This window comes from Eutrema salsugineum, unplaced genomic scaffold (genome assembly GCF_000478725.1).
Source record: "Eutrema salsugineum unplaced genomic scaffold, Eutsalg1_0 scaffold_7, whole genome shotgun sequence".
NCBI classification, from domain to species: Eukaryota; Viridiplantae; Streptophyta; class Magnoliopsida; order Brassicales; family Brassicaceae; genus Eutrema; species Eutrema salsugineum.
Window position 1 is genome coordinate 4,858,581 of NW_006256486.1, and position 18,849 is coordinate 4,877,429.

The window sequence follows — 18,849 nt, forward strand, 5'->3', positions numbered from 1 at the left end:
TAATGCGTCACCTTTAATTGTAATAAACTAAAAGAAAACATATTAGAGACTACATGTAGTCTTTATCACATAAAACATAAAAGTCATCCCACCAATTTTGTTATGTGGAAATTCAGTTCAAAATTTATAAGGTAGATATTTTGAAATAATTGAATCCTACTTACATTTATTCAGTATTTTTTTTTGTTAAATGATTGTATTTATTTTTTGGATCTAATAAGAGAAGAACAAAATATACTAGATAAAAGAACGAATTTGGTGATTTTAATAGGATAAACTAAAAAAAAAACATATTTAAAGAAGTCTTCCCCACATAAAACAAAAACAAGAAAAACTCATCCTAGCCAATTGTGTTATACGGAATTGTAAATCCATTTCAATTCTGTGTTTCTTCGAGATTCCACTGCTGTATCTGACTCAGTGCTTCTTCTGTTTGGGGATAAAGTAACATCCGGGGGATCTGTAAGTTATAGTCCCATCTTATTTTGTCAATTTCCTTCCATGTTGATCTTATTTTCACATTTGATTTTACATCGTGTTGTCTCTGTGTTCCCCATAGGATGGTCATGGGAGGATATCTTGAGTTTTTCATGAAACCCACTTTAGCATATACATACCTTTCGTTAAAAAGAGAGCTCGACGAGCTTATTCAGAATAAGGTAAAGTTCCAAGCCTCGTCCCGAGGATACATCTTTTGTCTTCCTTACTGTCTTTGACAAAGTTTGTTTCTGGTCTTTTCTACAGCTTGTGAATCCAAAACTTGATATTCAACTATTCGACAAACTGATGACTAACATTAGATTACTTGTGTCTGAGGACCAGTGTGAAGGCAGATTCGTCTTTGCACGGAAAGCTCTAAGACCTACAACGACAAAGAAATTAGAAGTAGTTGGAGCTCAGCTGCAGAACAGTGGCGGGGAAAACGAGAAGAACCAACTTCAGACATTGCTTGCCCGAGCAGGACATGGAACACCTGTTTACAGAACAAGACATCTTAAGAACAACCAGTTTCGCGCTATGGTTACTTTCAATGGATTGATTCATGGGAAAGCCATGTGGTCGTAAGAAAAATGCAGAGAAGGATGCAGCTCATGAGGCTTTTGTTGTGGTTACAAGGCGAGTCCTGTTACTGGTATGCTCTGCAACCCGGTTTGAACCGGCTTAGACCAAGATCGGTCCAATTAAACTCGGTTTAGGATGGTCTAAACTGAAATGGGCTCGGCCTGATGACGTGGCTCATTTGCAATCAGGCCCAACAACAAAAGGTGGTGGAGATTAAAGAGAGAGAACCCTAAGTTTCCTCATCATTAATGCACTATAAATAAGGAGCTTGATTACTGTAGAGGAGGCTGGACTATTTTGAATTGAGAGCTCATTAATATTGTATTCAGTTCGTCGAGAGACCTCCGAACTCAAATACTTACCTGAACTCAATTAATCGAATAAAAAATTTTCTCTGAATTCAAATTACCAAATTGACCCCGAAAAGTTGAGATCCACAATTAACAAGTTCAAGTCGGGCCTGAATGATCTTAACCACATGTTTTGAAACAGTAAAACCTGAATAACCGATAGATCTGATCCAGAACTCACCGAGAGCTCGAGGAACGGTAAACCTAAGCCTAAAAGAAGAAGACCACGGAGGAAGAAGGGTCTTCTCGGAGGACAAAAATCAATGGTGGATTGAAGATTTAGATGATGACAGAGTTAAGAGGAAGAAGATGATTTTGATATTCTGATTGATTAGTTCATAGATGGTCAATGCCTTACATATATCGTGAAAGGTTTCATTGGTCTAAACAAGTGGACCGGAAATGCATAATTAGATGGATAAACCGAAACTAAACCTTAATTGACTAAACCACTTTATTGAGCTAAGAAAACCAAACGATAGAGAGGACTTCCTGTAACAATACTCCCTCATCGACAACATCCTTGTCCTCAAGGATGACAAAAGTTGGGAGCTTCTTGATGATCTTGATGAAACTCCATTGAAACTTGGTCTGGAGGATGCATTTTCCAATGGACAAAGACCAGGAGGAAAGCTTTGTTGTGGTGGTGAACCTTCTTCTTGTCATTGTTTTCATGTTCCGTAACACTGCTTACATCAAGTAAGAATCATGGCAAAGCGGAGACAAACAAACCTTATCTCCTCTTTGTGTTTCTGTCTATAATACCATATGACCTTTCTCTGAAATCTGGAGGTCGTGGCAGTGATCCATAGAACAACCAAAGGGATGTGCAGTGGAAACCCGTAGCTCTTAACGTCATGACATTTCCATCCCCATCTACGAGAAACAGCTCTTTTAGAAACATGGGATCTCTGTCACTAAAGATGTCATGCGGCGTGCCCTGAAGTTTATAAACAAGATCCACGTACCGTTGTGAAACATCTATAGCAGTAGCGAACTCGTTCAGCCCTTCAAAACTCTGCTTTGCTGTCTCTGATTCCATTTCAAACGCAGTTGGACATAGTACTTTGAGAATGATCCACATAAATAACCATGAACTCTTCTCGCTCCTCTTTTTGGATGTCTCTCCAGTCAAGAGCAGCTTGTGTCTAATGATGTCACAGTCAGTGCCTTGAAAATGGGTAACCTCCCACATGACAATAGTCTTGTTGATACCATCTTCAGTGAGTCTCTTATCTCCTGCAACAGTAACAGTCGTTCTCCCTCTTTGCTTCCATTTAACCACATTTTCCAACAAAAGCATATGAGCATCTCTCATTACTTCAGTCCGCAGCAAGAACGACTTTGTACCAAATTATAAATTTCTCACAGTTCCATCCCCACGAATTCTAAGTCTCTGTAAGAACAACAGCTTTCCCATTTCTTGTTTACTCAGCTGAAAAATAAACATCATCCTCATTTTACACTTGATACTCCCTCTCCTCGTGAGTGTATGTCTATCATCCGGCGGCAAAAATTTCAACATAAACGCTGGTTTATACTTAAATTTCCAGGTCTTGTGGGACTTCCTCAGCTCTTCACGACTTTGCACTTGTGCATAATCTTCTTCATCAATGTAATCTGTTCTTGATTTCTCTGTAAATATGAACTTGCCAACACAGTTCCGCTGCTTCTTTGAACAAAGTCTGTCCCTCACATGAACCTCTATGTGAAATTTCACAAAGGAATCTTGATTTGTTTGCTCCTGCTGTCCTGTAACTAACAGCTCCTCACTCTCTAATAAGTTTATTGAGCCAAACTTCTCTAATAAGACTTGCTCACCCTCAACCATTCCATCTAGAAGCACATGATTATCACAAGAAAACATTATGACCTTTGACGAAGTCACAAGAATCACAACTCCATGTTTCAATAAAAGAATAGTTCGAACTGTTGATTTATGTGCCTCTGACTTGTCTTTGAACTTGAATTGCCAAGACTTTGACCGCTTCAGTTTCCTCTTTTTAGTTCTCAGCAATTCTTTTTCATGGATGATCAAAGATGTCATCAGATTTTTCTCTGGACATGAGCCCATATCGTAAAATCGGAATGGCTTCTTCTCATGAATAGGGATGATGAGATTCTTAAGCTCACACTTCTGAGTGTTCTGATGTGTGATAAAATAGGGAGAGGTGTAACCTCTGGCTAGCTTCATTCCTTCTGCTCCTTTTAGCTCACTCTTTCCTTTATCATAAACCAGCCTTAACTGCATCCTTTCGCCTGCATCTACCAGCTCTTTTCCATATGCCTTGCGACCAAAAAATTTAACAATACACACTTCTAGCAGAAAACATCTCGTCTCTTGATGCTTCTGGTTTATCGAATTATGATTTCCTGAATTATAGATTTCTAACTCTGCTTCAAACTTCGTGTTATGCACATCCAAACAGAATGATAAACTCTTTGACATCTTTGTGGTGCCTTGAAAATCTGTTCTTCTGAGCTCAATTTTGACAGCCGCTTCACTTATTCTTTCTCAGAAGAGAATTTGTCATCCATAAATTTGCTTTTCTTTGAGCTTGTTTTGAACTTGAATTTCCAAGACTGAACATTTGGTTGGCAGCCTCTGACTATGCACTCTCAACCCGTGTATTAACCTCATCAATCTACCACGTCTGTAACATTTCTCTGACCCTTTCCACTTATAGATATCAGTCGCGACTCCACCAGGTTCCCACATTCGGTTATTCCAAGATGAACTGAGTTTCATTACCTCCTTTTGCTCATGTTCATCCTCCTTTTCGTCTTCTAAATAAATAGTCTTATTACTCTTTCTGTCACATGCCTTGAACTCCTCTAGATCCCAATTCTCCACTTGCATCTGATTATACAGAGACGTTTCAACCTGATGCAATTCTTGGTGTGACTCTGATTCTTTCTCTGGCCAATCCAGAAGATTCAGTTGATCCGGTAAATCACCTGGCTCCCATATACGATCAGTCTCCTGTGAGAACGGGAGCCCAGCATTGTGTGTTGATTTGATCAGCATTGTTGAATCCTCCTGATATTTCTCTGATAAGGAGAGATCAACGTGAGATCTAAGTTTTGCAGAAATCGTTTGAGAGTGCTTGCCCTCCAAGTGTTCGACGTTTTGCCCGAGAGGTGGATTCATCTTTTCTTCAGCTACAGTTTTTGGATGATCGTCTTCCCAATTCAACTCAATAGAATCCTGCAAAACTGGGGCAAACTCCAACGATTTTATTGATGAATCTGTCTCAACAGGTGGTTCGACGAACTCATTATCAGCAGAAAGTTGATCATCTTCACATCCTACCATGAAAATCTTCGATCTCCTGTGCTTCCACTGAAAATGACCAGGGGTATCAAGCTCATCACAAAACAAACACAACCCATTTTCCATTCTCGCATACACCTGCTCACATGAATACGTCCAATGAGGCTTGTTCGTGGTGATCATGTCCGCCATTGTTTGTTTGTTTGTTTGTTTTTTTTTTTTTTTGTTGGGTCCGAAACTCGTTGGCGCTGATACCAATGAAAAAGTAAAACCTAGTAACCGATACGATCCAAAACTCACCCAGAGCTCGAGGAATGGTAAACCTAAGCCTAGAAGAAGATCAATGGTGGATTGAAGATTTAGATGATGACAGAGTTAAGAGGAAGAAGATGATTTTGATATTCTGATTGATTAGTTCATAGATGGCCAAGGCCTTACATATATCGTGAAAGGTTTCATCGGTCTATTGTTTAGACCGGGAATGCATAATTAGATGGATAAACCGAAACTAAACCTTAATTGACTAAACCACCTTATTGAGCTAAGAAAACCAAACGATAGAGAGGACTTCCTGTAACATGTCTACGAAGGAGAAAAGAAAGAAAACCGAAAGGGGACCAGCTAAATGGGGTTAAGGGTTTATAGAAAGAATGGCTCAGATGCCATAATTTAGAAACAAAAAATCTGCTGTGCCATATTAGAATCTGAGTGCCATAAATCACATAAAAATCTCATTTAACTCTAATGAATTGGATTATGGCATATGTGATTTTATTCAAAAAGTAATATTTAAATAATTTCATAATTATTATATTAAAACTAAAACGAAAATTAGTTAAAAATATGATTTTTGTTTTTCTTTTCTTCCCAATTCATATCGTCATCTTCAACCCCAAACTTTCTAAATCTCATCCTTTGCCTTTGCCTCTTCTTCCTCTTCTCCTTCTTTATTCTCTGTAATCAGTTTCTTGTCTTTATCTCCTTTCTTCACCACCATTGTTGAAGTTTCAAAACCCAGTTAGGTTTTTATTTGGAGATTTAAGGATTTCACAATTTAGGGATTGAATTTGTCAAAATTGCTTGTTCAGTATGCAAATTGGGTTGGTAACCCAATTTATGTGATGATTAGGTCTTTGCATAGATAATTTGTCGAATATAGTTGTTGAATCGTAGTGATTCTTAGGTAGATTAGAATTGAAACCCGAGTTCATCACCAAATCTGCAGAGAAGGACAACTGATACGAATGATACAACTAAGAGATAAGAGGACAACTAGTACAACTGGTACAACTATGAGATAGAGGACAACTGGTACAATTAGGTATAACTAAGACAACTTAAATAATTACTGATTGAAAATTCTTCTATTATAATTGTAAATCGGATTGGTAACTCAGTTTTATCTGACGATTAGGTAATTGCATGGATAATTTCTTATATAAAGTTGTTGAATCATAATGATTCTTAGGTAAATTATAATTATACCTGAATTCATCACCAAATCTGCAGAGCAGAAAAAAGTACAATTAGGTACAACTATATACAAAAATTGACATCGCACATAGGTGCACATGTTACTTTGACGGATAACCGGACACTTAGAAAAGTCAATCTAGTCTAAATGATTTCATTTTTAGCTGAGGATGCTTTCCGGATGGAAATAAACAAGGTACAACTGAACACATATATACAACTATATGCAATTCTTTCATTAGAAAATAATAGTGATAAAAGTATAAATATAAAAAGCAAACATTCACCTAAAAATGTAAAAAAGTTGTAAACTATAAGGAATAAAATTAAAAAGATGGATAACATGAAATTATCATTTTTCTAATACATATTATTGGTTTCACATCAAACACCCTTTATGATACAAAGAAGATTTTGATGATGTTAACAATCTTATGATGGAAAAGAGCCAAAAATATGATTTTGCATAAATTATAATATGAAAATGTTGTAAATGGACTACAATAGTCGAAAATCATGTGGACAACTACAAAGTAATAATTTATATCAAGGGACAACTGGAAAAATTGCTAAAATCGCCAAAGGACAACTATGAAGAATTTTGGACAACTGGACAACTGGATACAACTATGTACAAAATTGATGGCGCACGTGGTACTTTGACTGCGCACATGTCTCTTTTTGTCGGCGCACGTGCGTCTACAACTGACAACATAGTTGTACCTAGTTGTCCAGTTGTCCAAAATTTGTAATAGTTGTCCTTTGATCGATTTTGTAGTTTTTTCAGTTGTCCTTCGACATAAATTATTATGTTCTAGTTGTCCACAAGAATTTCGATCATTATATAGCAGCCCCAAAGATTTTGCGTTACTATTTTTCTATTTCCTATATTTTTGCATAGACGCTTGCATAAGATGAATAACATTGCCAAAGACTTCCTTATAACATAAGGGCTGTTTCAAGTGAAACCAAAAATATTTGGTTCTTTGAACAAAACAAAGTTTTATTTTATTATTTCTAGTATAGACGTGAAAAGATACAGTTTTTAGGGTATGAGTTATATTGGCTTTTAAGTAAATAATATTATGAATTTATTCACTACAATAAAATCTTTTCGGATAAAATAAACTCGAAAACTTACACAAATTAAGTTTCTATGCTATTTTTGCTCTGAAACCATTTATCTAATTATTATCCATTTTTGTCTTTCGGCGACGTTTTTTGGAGAATATAAACCACTTTTTTATTTTTTTTTTTGGTGTAATTTGGCAGTATGACAAAAAATTCTTGTATATTATCCGAAATACTTCACTTAGTTACATTTATGTGTGCAATTCATTCTCCACATAAATTATCTACTCCAAAACTGTTTAGTTTCATATATCGCAATCTTCTTACATACAATATCTTATCTAGTAATACCGAATAAGTTATCTGCTCCAAATATGAGGTATTAAATGATATAAAATCTATTGAATTGCTTGTGTGGCTGATGCTCATTATCTCTTGAAAATATAGTAAAACAATTCTTAATTAACAATTATTCAAGGTGTCGTATTAGTTATATCCATTTGTACTAGTTATCCTCTATCTCATAGTTGTATCAGTTGTACTAGTTGTCCTCTTATCTCTTAGTTGTACTATTCATACCAGTTGTCCTCCTCTGTAGATTTGGTGATGAAATCAGGTATAATTATAATTTACCTAAGAATCACTACGAATCAACGATTATATTTAAGAAATTATCCATGAAAATACCCAATCGTCACATAAAATTGGGTTACCAACCCGATTTGCAATTATAATAAAAGCATTTTCAGTCAACAATTATTTAAGTTGTTTTAGTTATACCTATTTGTACCAGTTGTCCTATATCTCATAGTTGTACCAATATATTGTACTGGTTGTCATTTTATCTTTTAGTTGTACCATTCATACCAGTTGTCCTCCTCTGCAGATTTGGTGATGAACTCAGGTATAATTATAATTTACCTAAGAATCACTACGATTCAACGATTATATTTAAGAAATTATCCATGCAAATACCTAATCGTCACATAAAATTGGGTTACCAACCCGATTTGCAATTATAATAAAAGAAATCAATAATTATTTAAGTTGTCTTAGTTATACCTATTTGTACCAGTTGTCCTCTATCTCATAGTTGTACCAACTGTACTAGTTGTCCTCTTATCTCTTAGTTGTACCATTCGTACCAGTTGTCCTCTTCTGCAGATTTGGTGATGAACTCAGATTTTAATTCAACAACTATATACGATAAATTATCTATGCAAAGACCTAATCATCACATAAAACTGGGTTACCAACCCGATTTACATACTGAACAAGCAATTTTGGCAAATCCAATCTCTAAATTGTGAAATCCCTAGATCTCTAAATAAAAACCTAATTGGGTTTTGAAGCTTCAACAATGGTGGTGGAGAGAGGAGATAAAGATAAGAAACTGATTGCAGAGGGTGAAGAAACAAAGTTTGGATGATGAAGATATGATTTTGGTGATTTTTGGAATCTATCGTCGAAACGTCGATGATGAAGATGAGAGAAAAAAATGATAATTAAAGAAAAAGAATTAAAAAATTAAAAGAAATTGTTGAAAAAAAGAAAGAAAATTTAGATAATTAATATATAAAAAATATAATAGGTTAGTGGGTGGATCTGAAATTGGATGGATATGACCCTGGTTTTATTCTAAATAAAATGATAAATAAGGAGAATGAAGGATTTTCCACGATTTTCCTTAGTTAAAGAAAATCGTAATGAAATTCATTATTAGAATTATGGCGTTTGAGGGATTTTGTTTCGAGATTATGGCTTTTTAGCCTGTCGCTCGGGTTTATAGGAGAGCACCAAAGCGTGAAAGATGAATTCGTGATGGTATGGATTCTTACCAACCTCATGATCCCTCAGGTCTAATGTCAGAAAGAGTCGTGACCAGGAGATTCTTCTAGACCATATACTGAGTGAGAGGGTTTGGTGCGTTTTGGTTGAAGATTTCAGATTTGTTGGTGATTTATTCGAGTTCTTGGTTTGGTTGGAAAATCAAGAACCCAACAAGTAGTCACTTTATAGCTCTTTAAGAAATTGCTCTTTAGATTCTTGCCGAGTGATTAGATCCAAACGGAGTGGCTCGTCGTGCTGGTCCTGTTATGTCTCTGTTCTTGTCTTTCGGAATACTTATGAAGTTATGATTCTTCTTTATTAGTGTATACATATAACTAATATGTAAGATACGTAACTATTGATTTCAAGATTTATTGGGTATCGTCTAAAGATTTGAAAATTTATGTAAGTATATTTATTTTACGTGATTTTTCCGAATCACTTTTCTTGATTCCACTATATATACCGTACATAAGTTGAACAAAACTATTTGATTTGGTTTATTTTTTTTTATTAGATCGACTACACAGAGCATGTCTTAGTATGCTTATTTAACAGCCAAGCGATTTTAAATTAAAATAATACAGAAATCACACACACACACAAGCACAAAGTTCAACACAAAACATAAAACTATCTCACAGAATATCGTTTAACATGAACTATGTGCTCTGATTGTTTTTGTGGGTTACCTGATCAGATAGGAGGGGGCCTGTCGCTGTAAAACCGAGCAAGAACTGTTTCTTCAAGAACTGCTAAAGCTTCAGGAGAGTTAATGCATATAGGTACCTTATACTGAGATGCAGAAGCACCCTGTGAGATGAAATATTCCATGAGAAAATCGAACGTTCCTTATTGCACCACCCTTATCTCTCGAGCTCCAATGGAGCCAACCTTACACCTTAACCCTCTATAAAGAGCATTAAATGATTCCTCCATCACACAACAATATTCCACCATCACCTTGTTATCAAGCTTAACAACAATGCCATCAAACGTTTTGGCTTTAAGATCCAAATAAAAAAACGTAGTGAGCTGGAAGAGTAGAGATATCAGAATAGCATGTGAAGCCCATCAACATAAGACTCGAGAAGGATTATAACCATATTTTTTCTGGATATATATATATATATATATATATATTTATGGATATTATTTATTGTTGTTTTTAAGTGACAAAATATTATAAAAAGGCTCTGTTAGAGGGAGCTGAGGAATATAACGGGCCAAGTTGAGGAATGAAATGGTTTCTTTATTGGGTTTGATTTAAGTTTCCGGTCTAGTGGGTTTGAGAGTCGGGTTTTTGTGGCTATAAATACAAAGCTTAGGTTTGTAATTATTCATTTCACATAATTAATAAAAAACATTAAACGAGTGTTTGCCTCAATTTGCGATTTTTCTCTCTTAGATTATTGCTTTTTTTAGTATGATTCACAACATTTATATATATATGTAACTCACCAGAATGATTTGTGACCAAGGGTTCATAAAAGCAACCTAACTTGACGTTCACGAGATCAACAATTTCATTATTGTTTCCTTCATCTTGGAACTCAGTGTAGGGGATGTTGGGCAAACATGTATAAGACACATCTTGTGGTTTGCATAGAGGATTCATATTTATCCCAAAAATTATTTCAGAAGACGAGTAACTCATGGAAATGAGAGGCAATTTCTTGGAGTAGAACTCCAGTATTGGGGTATATTAACTCATTTGTCCTGTAATTATAATCTGAATAAATTTGATGTTGGGCCATATCCTTGCAATGATACCTTCCCATGATTTCGGACTGTATTCACGTTCAATCTGATCCGCTAAGGGTCAGTGATCCACTCGCTAATATAACCAGATCGGATATTATTACATAATTCGTTCCAGAGCGTTTCAAGAAATTTGATCGCTTGGACTAGTATAGAAGCAAAAAGAGAAGACATACTCACAACCTCCTCTCCCTGGACAGGAGCACAAAGAAGATGACAGTATACAGTCTGTTTGTTCTCGGCACATAATATGTTTCATCAGGGCTTGTATATTACCAAGCTTGTATATTAACAACCAGTTCTTGAAATTATCACTCATTAACAAGCTTCACTACAAGAAAGATTGGGTTTTACGTCGGCAGATATCGACGTAAAATCGACGTAAAAGAGCATTTATGTCGAATTAACGACGAAAAAAAAATCTTCGTAAAACGATCGTCGTAAAACCGAAATCGTCGTAAAATCGTCGTAAAATTACCAACCCGGAAAAATCGTCGTAATATCATCGGAAACTATTCGTCGTTAAACGCGACGTAAAGTTTCCAACGAAAGTACAACGAAAGAACTCCATCATAAGAACGACGTAAAATCGATGTAAAATTACATCGATTTAACAACGATTAGGAGACGAAAGGAAACTAATTTTTTAATTGTCGATGTTAATTCGTCGTAAAGTTTCGACGTAAATCCGACGTAAACATATTCGACGTAAATTCGTTAATAATTCGACGTTAGATCGACGTAAATTTACGACGAATTTACGTCGATTTATAAATTCATATTCGACGTAAATTCGTCGTTAATAATTCGTCGTTAATATTTTTTCCATAACACTTTTTTTTTTAGTTCAATCTCTGATTTGAAACTTTTGAAAAATATGTGAAAAATAAAGGTGAATATCATAAGATTTTGCAAAATAATACCAAGTTATTGTTGGTCTAACAATCAAGTATTCTAATCAACTCAAAAGTTAGTTATTTGTTTTATTTAGTTTTATCATTTCTATTATTTATGCTAATTTTGTTTTTTCAAATGTATTTTTTTTTTCATCACTGTTAGAGTTAAATTAGTTATTCTAATAATGAAATGCACATTATATAACATTATATTACAATTCTATCTCTACACTGTTATAAAAATGGTTTTATTTTTATATAATAATATAGTACTACCTAATAGTGTGTGTTATTATTTTTTATTTTTTTAAAACCCATCAAAACGACACCGTTTTTAATTTATAATACCAGCTCAGATTTACTGTGCCAATTCGGTTTAACAGAATTGGCTAAAAAAAAGAGTCAATGTATGTTTGGCCAGAAAACATTGTACATATTTTGATATTCAAATATCTTATTATTCGAATCAATTAGTATATCAAAATTGTTTGGATATTAATTAGTACCAGTTATCAAATTTTTTTTTTCTCGTCGTTTAGCATATTGTCTTTTGCATTCTACGTCAACGCTTCTAGATCCTTGAGCTAGGAGCTTAGATTTTTTTTTTTTGTTTTGCTTTGTTGATTTACTTCAAGTCAAGTGACGATTTTATATGTAGGTTCAATATAATAAATTAAATCAACTTGTTTAGAAAAACGTCTCACTCATGCGAGAGAAACGACTTGATATTATTATTATATGGAATAATTATACAAGTCAATGATTGGGAGATCGTGTTAATCGATTTGATCGAAAGCATCTTAAGTTAACAAACACATATTACGCTGGCAAATAATATTAATGTATTTGAAATTTTAAAAACTGAGAAATAAAAACACTATCAATATATATCATCTATATTATGTCTATGTTCTTGTCTTAGTTAAGTTTGAGTTTTTTCCCTTATTTTTCTGTATCAATGTAAGAAAATTAACTAAATTTCATTATGTATTAGGTATCTTCTAAAAATGGGATCACTAGCATTCCCCTTCCGATATCTTCTACGAACTATATAATTCCCGTATACATATATATATATATAATCCTTAATTAAGACTGATTCTAAGGTAATAATGGTGATGGTGATGATGGTTAATGGTCGTGATTAAGTAACCAAAACAGAAAGCTGAGTATAATTTTCATAGATTTTTGTTCACAATTTCTTTACAAATTATGTACTGTATAACCATCAAATAATTGACGTTGAATTAAAAACGATGTTGCTTTAAAGTGTATACTCGTGGAACGGACACCTCTAAATAACTAGACAATTAAGTGTATATTGATTGATACAAAATTTTCAAGATACTTTCAAGAAACCTGTAACAAATTGATCACAATCGATAAATGCATACGATTTCAAAATCATACAACTTTTCATAATATTCAAACAAACAAGACACTGGTACGGTTCATCTAAACTTCATAAAGAAACAAAACACATAAAACGACAGAGATTGGTTCAGAATTGATCATCAAAAGTAGTATAGTATTTACAAAAAGCCATATATTCCCAAAGAGGCAAAATTAACTTAAGATTGTTGAAAAGCATGGAATTAAATAATAATTTAGACCAAAAATAAATGTCTGATTATATGAAATTGAGAAAGGCACACCAAACAACTAAAGAGAGAATACATAGTAGAGTACAAGGTCTGTAAGGATCATTAAATAAAATGATCAAACATTGCTCAAACCACCATCACCATCTTGTTCTTCGAGTTTCTCTCCATCATGAGGAGGAGGCAAAGGAAAGAAATATACTCTAAGAGCATGAAGAGCATAACACATAGACCGTCCATGGAACCCAACGATGGCACAACCTTCTCTTTCAAGCACGAATTCAATTAAGGAGCTGCTAATCTGATTTCCAAATGTTGGAGAGGTCCTCCCTTTGGATGTCTAGAAAGTCAACGATGTAATCATCGTTGATGGGTAAGAATTTGTGGTAGTGCCCTTCACGGATGTGAGAAATTCATTTGGATAGTCCACGACAAACTGCAACGAAAATAGTTTAATATATAACCCACTATTCAAGAACACTTAGATATGTTAGACAAAATTTTGAGTTGTAGGAATCATGACCTCTCCTTCTTGTACCGTGACTGAAGCTTTTGACCCGTGCTCACGGGATTCCACGATGCCACAGTTATGGTACTCGAACCTGACACACCTCATGTAAGAAGCATCATAAGAAGGGCACACCTTTCTTACTCCCTGGTAATAACCATCATCCCAGAGGAAGCTTGATTTACTAGATTGACTCTCGATTTCTAGTTTTACTATAATGACTCTAATCTTTATTAGAAATACCAGAAAACCGTTGTTTAGAGTTGTTATTCACAGTTATGCCATTTTGATTTAATTTTTTAAAAGAAAATGAGTTAATTATACAATCATCAATTCAGGCAAAAAAAAAAAAAAATTCAAAAAAATATGAAAGATTTTTGTTTCCTAATTTTTTTCCAGAAATCATCATTTCTCCTAGAATCTCTCACCCACGATTTTTAAACTTAAAAAACCCAAAAAACTATCATTCTGACCGAGAAACATCTTCTGCACTAGCCGCCATATAGTTGCGATTTCTGTGGCGATTTTGGCAGTCTTCCATCCGGAATTCTGTTTGCATAAAGTTTCCGGTGAAGTAGACGACTTGTTTTTACTATTCCGGTAGTAAATTTAACCCGAATTTCTCACTGTATTTTTTTTTCTCGATTTCGACGGTGTGAAAGATGAAGAGTTCTGGTTTAGTCTGACTGGGTTTCGAAAATCTCCACTATTGCAATTTTCTTCCGACGGCGTTTCGAGGTCTTCACTTGTGCTTCGTTTTTCGGCGGGGTTTTGGTAAATTTTGTCCGATGTAATTGTTTTTTTTTGGCTTATGATTCGCCTTGGTGCCATGATCTAATTTTTTAGGATATTAAATCCAATACACTGATAGAGTTGTTCGATCTATTCGAAAGAGATGATTAAGTTGTTGATGACAAAGTTGTTCAAAATTGAAGAAAAAGTTGTGCGATCTGTTCGATTTAGATTTACTGAATACTTGTTTCAAGAAGAATATCATAATGCCAGATTAGTTAGTCTGATAACACTTACCTTCATAACAAAGTTGTGTCGACTGTTTGGGGAGCTTAATTATGTTTATAATAGAGATGTTGTATATGTGGTGACAAAGTTATTTAGAGATTGAAATAAACTTGTTAGAAGAGACACAGGCATATCAGGTCCAAAGGCATAGACTTGTTGAAATAAACTGGCAATGTTGTTTCGAAGATATGACAAAATTGTTTATGTAAGCCAACAGAGTTGTTGTGTTAGTAATGCCAAACTTGTTTAGGATTTATGATAGATTTGTTCTTCGTTCCAGGTATGGATTCTACCGCAGCGACTAAGATGTATCCACCACGACAATACAAAATGGGAAAAGCACCAATTCAGCAGAGGAGCATGAATTACAACTGCCACTTAGCAAACTTCGGGCAAGTCAAAGATGCAGTTGGCAATGATGTTTGGGCCGACCTGAAGGGATTGGCGATTGGGGTTGTTATTAAGTTCCAAGAAGCCGAATACATATGGTGTGCGAAGCAAGTTCATTACTTCCTAACAAATCAACTGGCTACAAAGAGACCAACGAGATGTGGTGTTTTGTTGGAAATAAACCTATCCGGTTCTAAATGTATGAATATGGAGATATCACCGGCCTAAACATTGACCTTAAGGACACCTGGGATGTTGACCATAAGGAGTTTTTGGGAGAGCTCGGAGTTTCTACAATTGAGGGTCCTTGTTTGAGAGATCTGTTATCGGTGCTGAAGAAATGTTGCCCTTGGACTTTTGAGAAGAGGCGAATGGTTGGATTGCTATGTCTTCTGTCCATTCCAGTGTATGGTATATCTCCTACAAGGAAAATCCCTTTGGCGGCTGCAAAAACGGTTTTGGATAGGGAGAAGTTTGCTGCATATCCTTGGGATCGGATTGGATTTAAGCAGCTGATATATTCTATTAAGTGTGTTACTTATGAAAGCAAGTTGACTTATATTATTCGTGGATGTGTTCACGTGTTACAAATCTGGGCTTGCGAGGCAGTAGTTGGAATAGGCGAGATTGCTGGTCAAACAAAAGAAGGGAAGAGGTTCCTCTTATTGCATGGGGTGGATCGAGAATGAGAATGAAATTTCATGATTTCATAGCGGCTGAGGAAAGAAAACATGGCGAGGTAATTGCTTTAGTCTATTATGCCATCATTACCACTTGTTTTGATTATCATTAATGAGAAGATTGCTGCTCGGTGCACAAGTCTGGAGACTAAACTAAATGAGAGGATCAGATCGCTTGAGGGTGATGTGCAACAACTTAAGGAGAAACTTCTCACTGCTGAGAAGTCAGATGTGATGGGCTTGTGGGCCTAGGATTTGTTTTTTTTACAAGCTCATTGGTTCTCTTAAAGTTTTAAATTTATAAAACTCTAGTGTCTGCAAGTGCACAGATGTGCGTTGTAGGACTTAGGGTGTTGATCCACAGGGAGAATGTCTAATCTGGAAGAAACAAAAAACTGGAAAGTAAGCAAAGTCGTAAACTCATGGGGTTGGTATTTGTGGTTTTTTGGTTAAGAATCCTAAACTAAACCTAATCTAATATTCACAAGAAATAAGATGCAATGCAAATTAATTGTTAAAAGAATATCTTAAGCATATTGACTCAAACTATAGACTCTAAACTCATAGGTGGCGATTTATACTTCTCTGGTTTACTCTAATTGATGTCAAAGTATTTCCAATTAGCCTTCGGGCGATTTATCTTCATCTGTTTCTGGGATCTGCATGGAAATAGAATAGACATGTGTATGATTAACCAACTCTCACCATCTTAATCAACTAATCAATAAGATATGACAATTAACTCTCGCTCTCATGCTAGAAATAAGATCATGCATTAAATATTGAATTCGTCTGCTCACATCTTCTCTACAGGTATAATATGATCTTCGACACTCTAAAGACTGGATCGGACAAACTTTTACTCTGAATTACAAATGACTTAAAAGACAAGGAAGTGGATCGATGGGCCGCATAAAGGCTGCAGAAGACCTTTGATTTACCGATTCGATTCTGAGGATATTACTCACCTAAGAATCGGGTGTTTGAGAGATATGACACTCACAAACTAAGATGTTCAAAGAACAAATGATCTTACTTAGAAAGGTTTTTAGATAAAAGAAAGATAGTTTCTCAAATGAGATTACAAGAGAATATAAAGGAAAAGAAGAGAGTCTCGGCCATCAATAAACATGTCTAGGAAATACAATAAAATAAAATAACTACAAAAAGTAGTAAATAGAAATGGATTAAGTAAGGCATCCTCCGGATAATTCAAATCTAAGCAATTAGATGTCCGACTCGGTATGAGCTGTCTAAGTTGAATTTCAAATATCTTCACACGCTCCTCTTCTCTTGGCCGTCTCATTTGGGCTGAACTTAGTGGACCTTATTGAGAAGGTGATCCAATCTTGCCTCATTAAAAACCCATCACTAGAAAACCCATTGGGACAAAACTAGTGGTGGGGAAAAAGAGTAGAAGATTGGATCACAAGTCCACTAAGCTTCAAGGACTTGGATCACAACCAAAGTATTTGTGATGAACTCTTTTCCCTCTTGAGCCGAAGGTTGTGCTTGTCTTAGAACTCCTCCAACGGTCTCTTTAAGCTTCTTAGTCCTTGATCTTGTCATGGGACCATTCAGAATTACTAAAACCTCTTTTTGTTCAAGCTCTTGTTCCTCAGCTACAAGCTCTCCTTCCTCAGGTTCTAGCTCTATATTTCCAGTGCTCTCCATGATCATATCATCCCCCCCCCCTTCTAGAAAAGGATTTGACCTCAAATCTGGATCATCTGCATAAAAAGGAGCTAAGTCAGCAATATTAAAACTCGGACTCACTTTGTACTTACCTTTGAAATCAATATGATACGCATTATCATTGATCTTTTTTTGTGATCTTAAAAGGACCATCGACTCTTGGCATGAGCTTAGATTTCCTTTCAGCTGGAAATCTTTCCTTCCTCAAATGTACCCATACTAGATCTCCCACTTCAAAAGCTAGCTTGTGGAGACCTTTGTTGGCGTGTTTAACATAATGCTTTGTCTTCTCCTCAATATTAGTTCTAGTCTTCTCATTGATCTGCTTTACTAGTTCAGCCTTCTTTTTGCCATCTACACTTTCTCGTTCACTTAGAGGCAAAGGAGTTATATCCAAGGGAGATAAAGGGTTAAAACCATAGATAATTTGGAATGGAGAAAACTTAGAAGCATAATGAACAGAATGATTATATGCAAATTCTACATGCGGCAAACAATCCTCCCAAGTTTTGATATTCTTTTTAATCAAGGCACGTAACAATGTAGATAGAGTTCTATTAACTACTTTGGTTTGTCCATCAGTTTGGGGATGACAAGTAGTTGAGAAAAATAGTTTAGTGCCTAACTTAGACCACAGAGTCTTCCAAAAGAAGCTTAAGAAGGCATGCCATGCAATCTCACGATTTCTTTAAAGAACAAGTGAGCTAGATGCGATGCATCATCAGTTTTGTTGAATGCTATGAAATGTGCCATTTTAGAAAACTTATCAACTACAACAAACATTGAGTCCTTGCCGGTCCTACTCCTAGGCAATCCAAGCAAAAATTCCATAGATATGTCATTCCAAGGATGCAAGGGTATAGGAAAAGGGGTATACAAACCATGAGGCTTAAGTGTGGACTTAGCCTGTTTACATGTTGAGCATCTTGCACAAATCCTATCCACATATGTGGCCAATGAAAAATGATCTTGCATCACCTTCATGGTTTTAGCAACTCCAAAGTGTCCCATGAGGCCACCTCCATGTGCTTCTCTGACTAATAAGTTTCGAACAGAGCAGTTAGGAATACACAGGCGATTATCAAAAAAAAGAAATCCTTCTTGTCTAAAGTATCGGCCACTAGCAAATTTCTCACAGGATTGGTATATCTCTTTAAAATCAGCATCAGAGACATACATATGTTTTAATTGTTCAAAACCAATCAGCTTAGCATCAAAAATTGAGAGTAGAGTATACC

At 35.4% G+C, this 18,849-nt stretch overlaps 2 protein-coding genes and 1 pseudogene across 2 annotated transcripts; 2 read left to right on the forward strand and 1 right to left on the reverse strand.

Moving 5' to 3' along the window:
* The first annotated feature begins 334 nt into the window (after window positions 1-334).
* On the forward strand, window positions 335-1,097 carry LOC112083145 (DExH-box ATP-dependent RNA helicase DExH3-like). The gene is made up of 3 exons (XM_024150884.1): window positions 335-462; window positions 560-659; window positions 745-1,097. The coding sequence occupies exons 2-3, from the start codon at window positions 561-563 to the stop codon at window positions 1,063-1,065; spliced, it is 420 nt and encodes a 139-aa protein (XP_024006652.1). The 5' UTR covers window positions 335-462; window position 560; the 3' UTR covers window positions 1,066-1,097.
* Window positions 1,098-9,755: 8,658 nt separating this feature from the next.
* On the reverse strand, window positions 9,756-11,090 carry LOC112082956 (annotated as a pseudogene).
* Window positions 11,091-15,433: 4,343 nt separating this feature from the next.
* On the forward strand, window positions 15,434-15,925 carry LOC112082957. The gene has a single exon (XM_024150679.1). It carries the CDS (start codon window positions 15,434-15,436, stop codon window positions 15,923-15,925), a length of 492 nt encoding a protein of 163 aa, XP_024006447.1.
* Window positions 15,926-18,849: the final 2,924 nt, after the last annotated feature.

Bases quoted from the DNA above. Each gene is read 5' to 3' on its own strand.
- LOC112083145 (XM_024150884.1), top strand. From the start codon at position 561: ATGGTCATGGGAGGATATCTTGAGTTTTTCATGAAACCCACTTTAGCA. The intron at 660-744 runs GTAAAGTTCCAA...TCTTTTCTACAG, and splicing joins ACGAGCTTATTCAGAATAAG to CTTGTGAATCCAAAACTTGA.
- LOC112082957 (XM_024150679.1), top strand. From the start codon at position 15,434: ATGTATGAATATGGAGATATCACCGGCCTAAACATTGACCTTAAGGAC.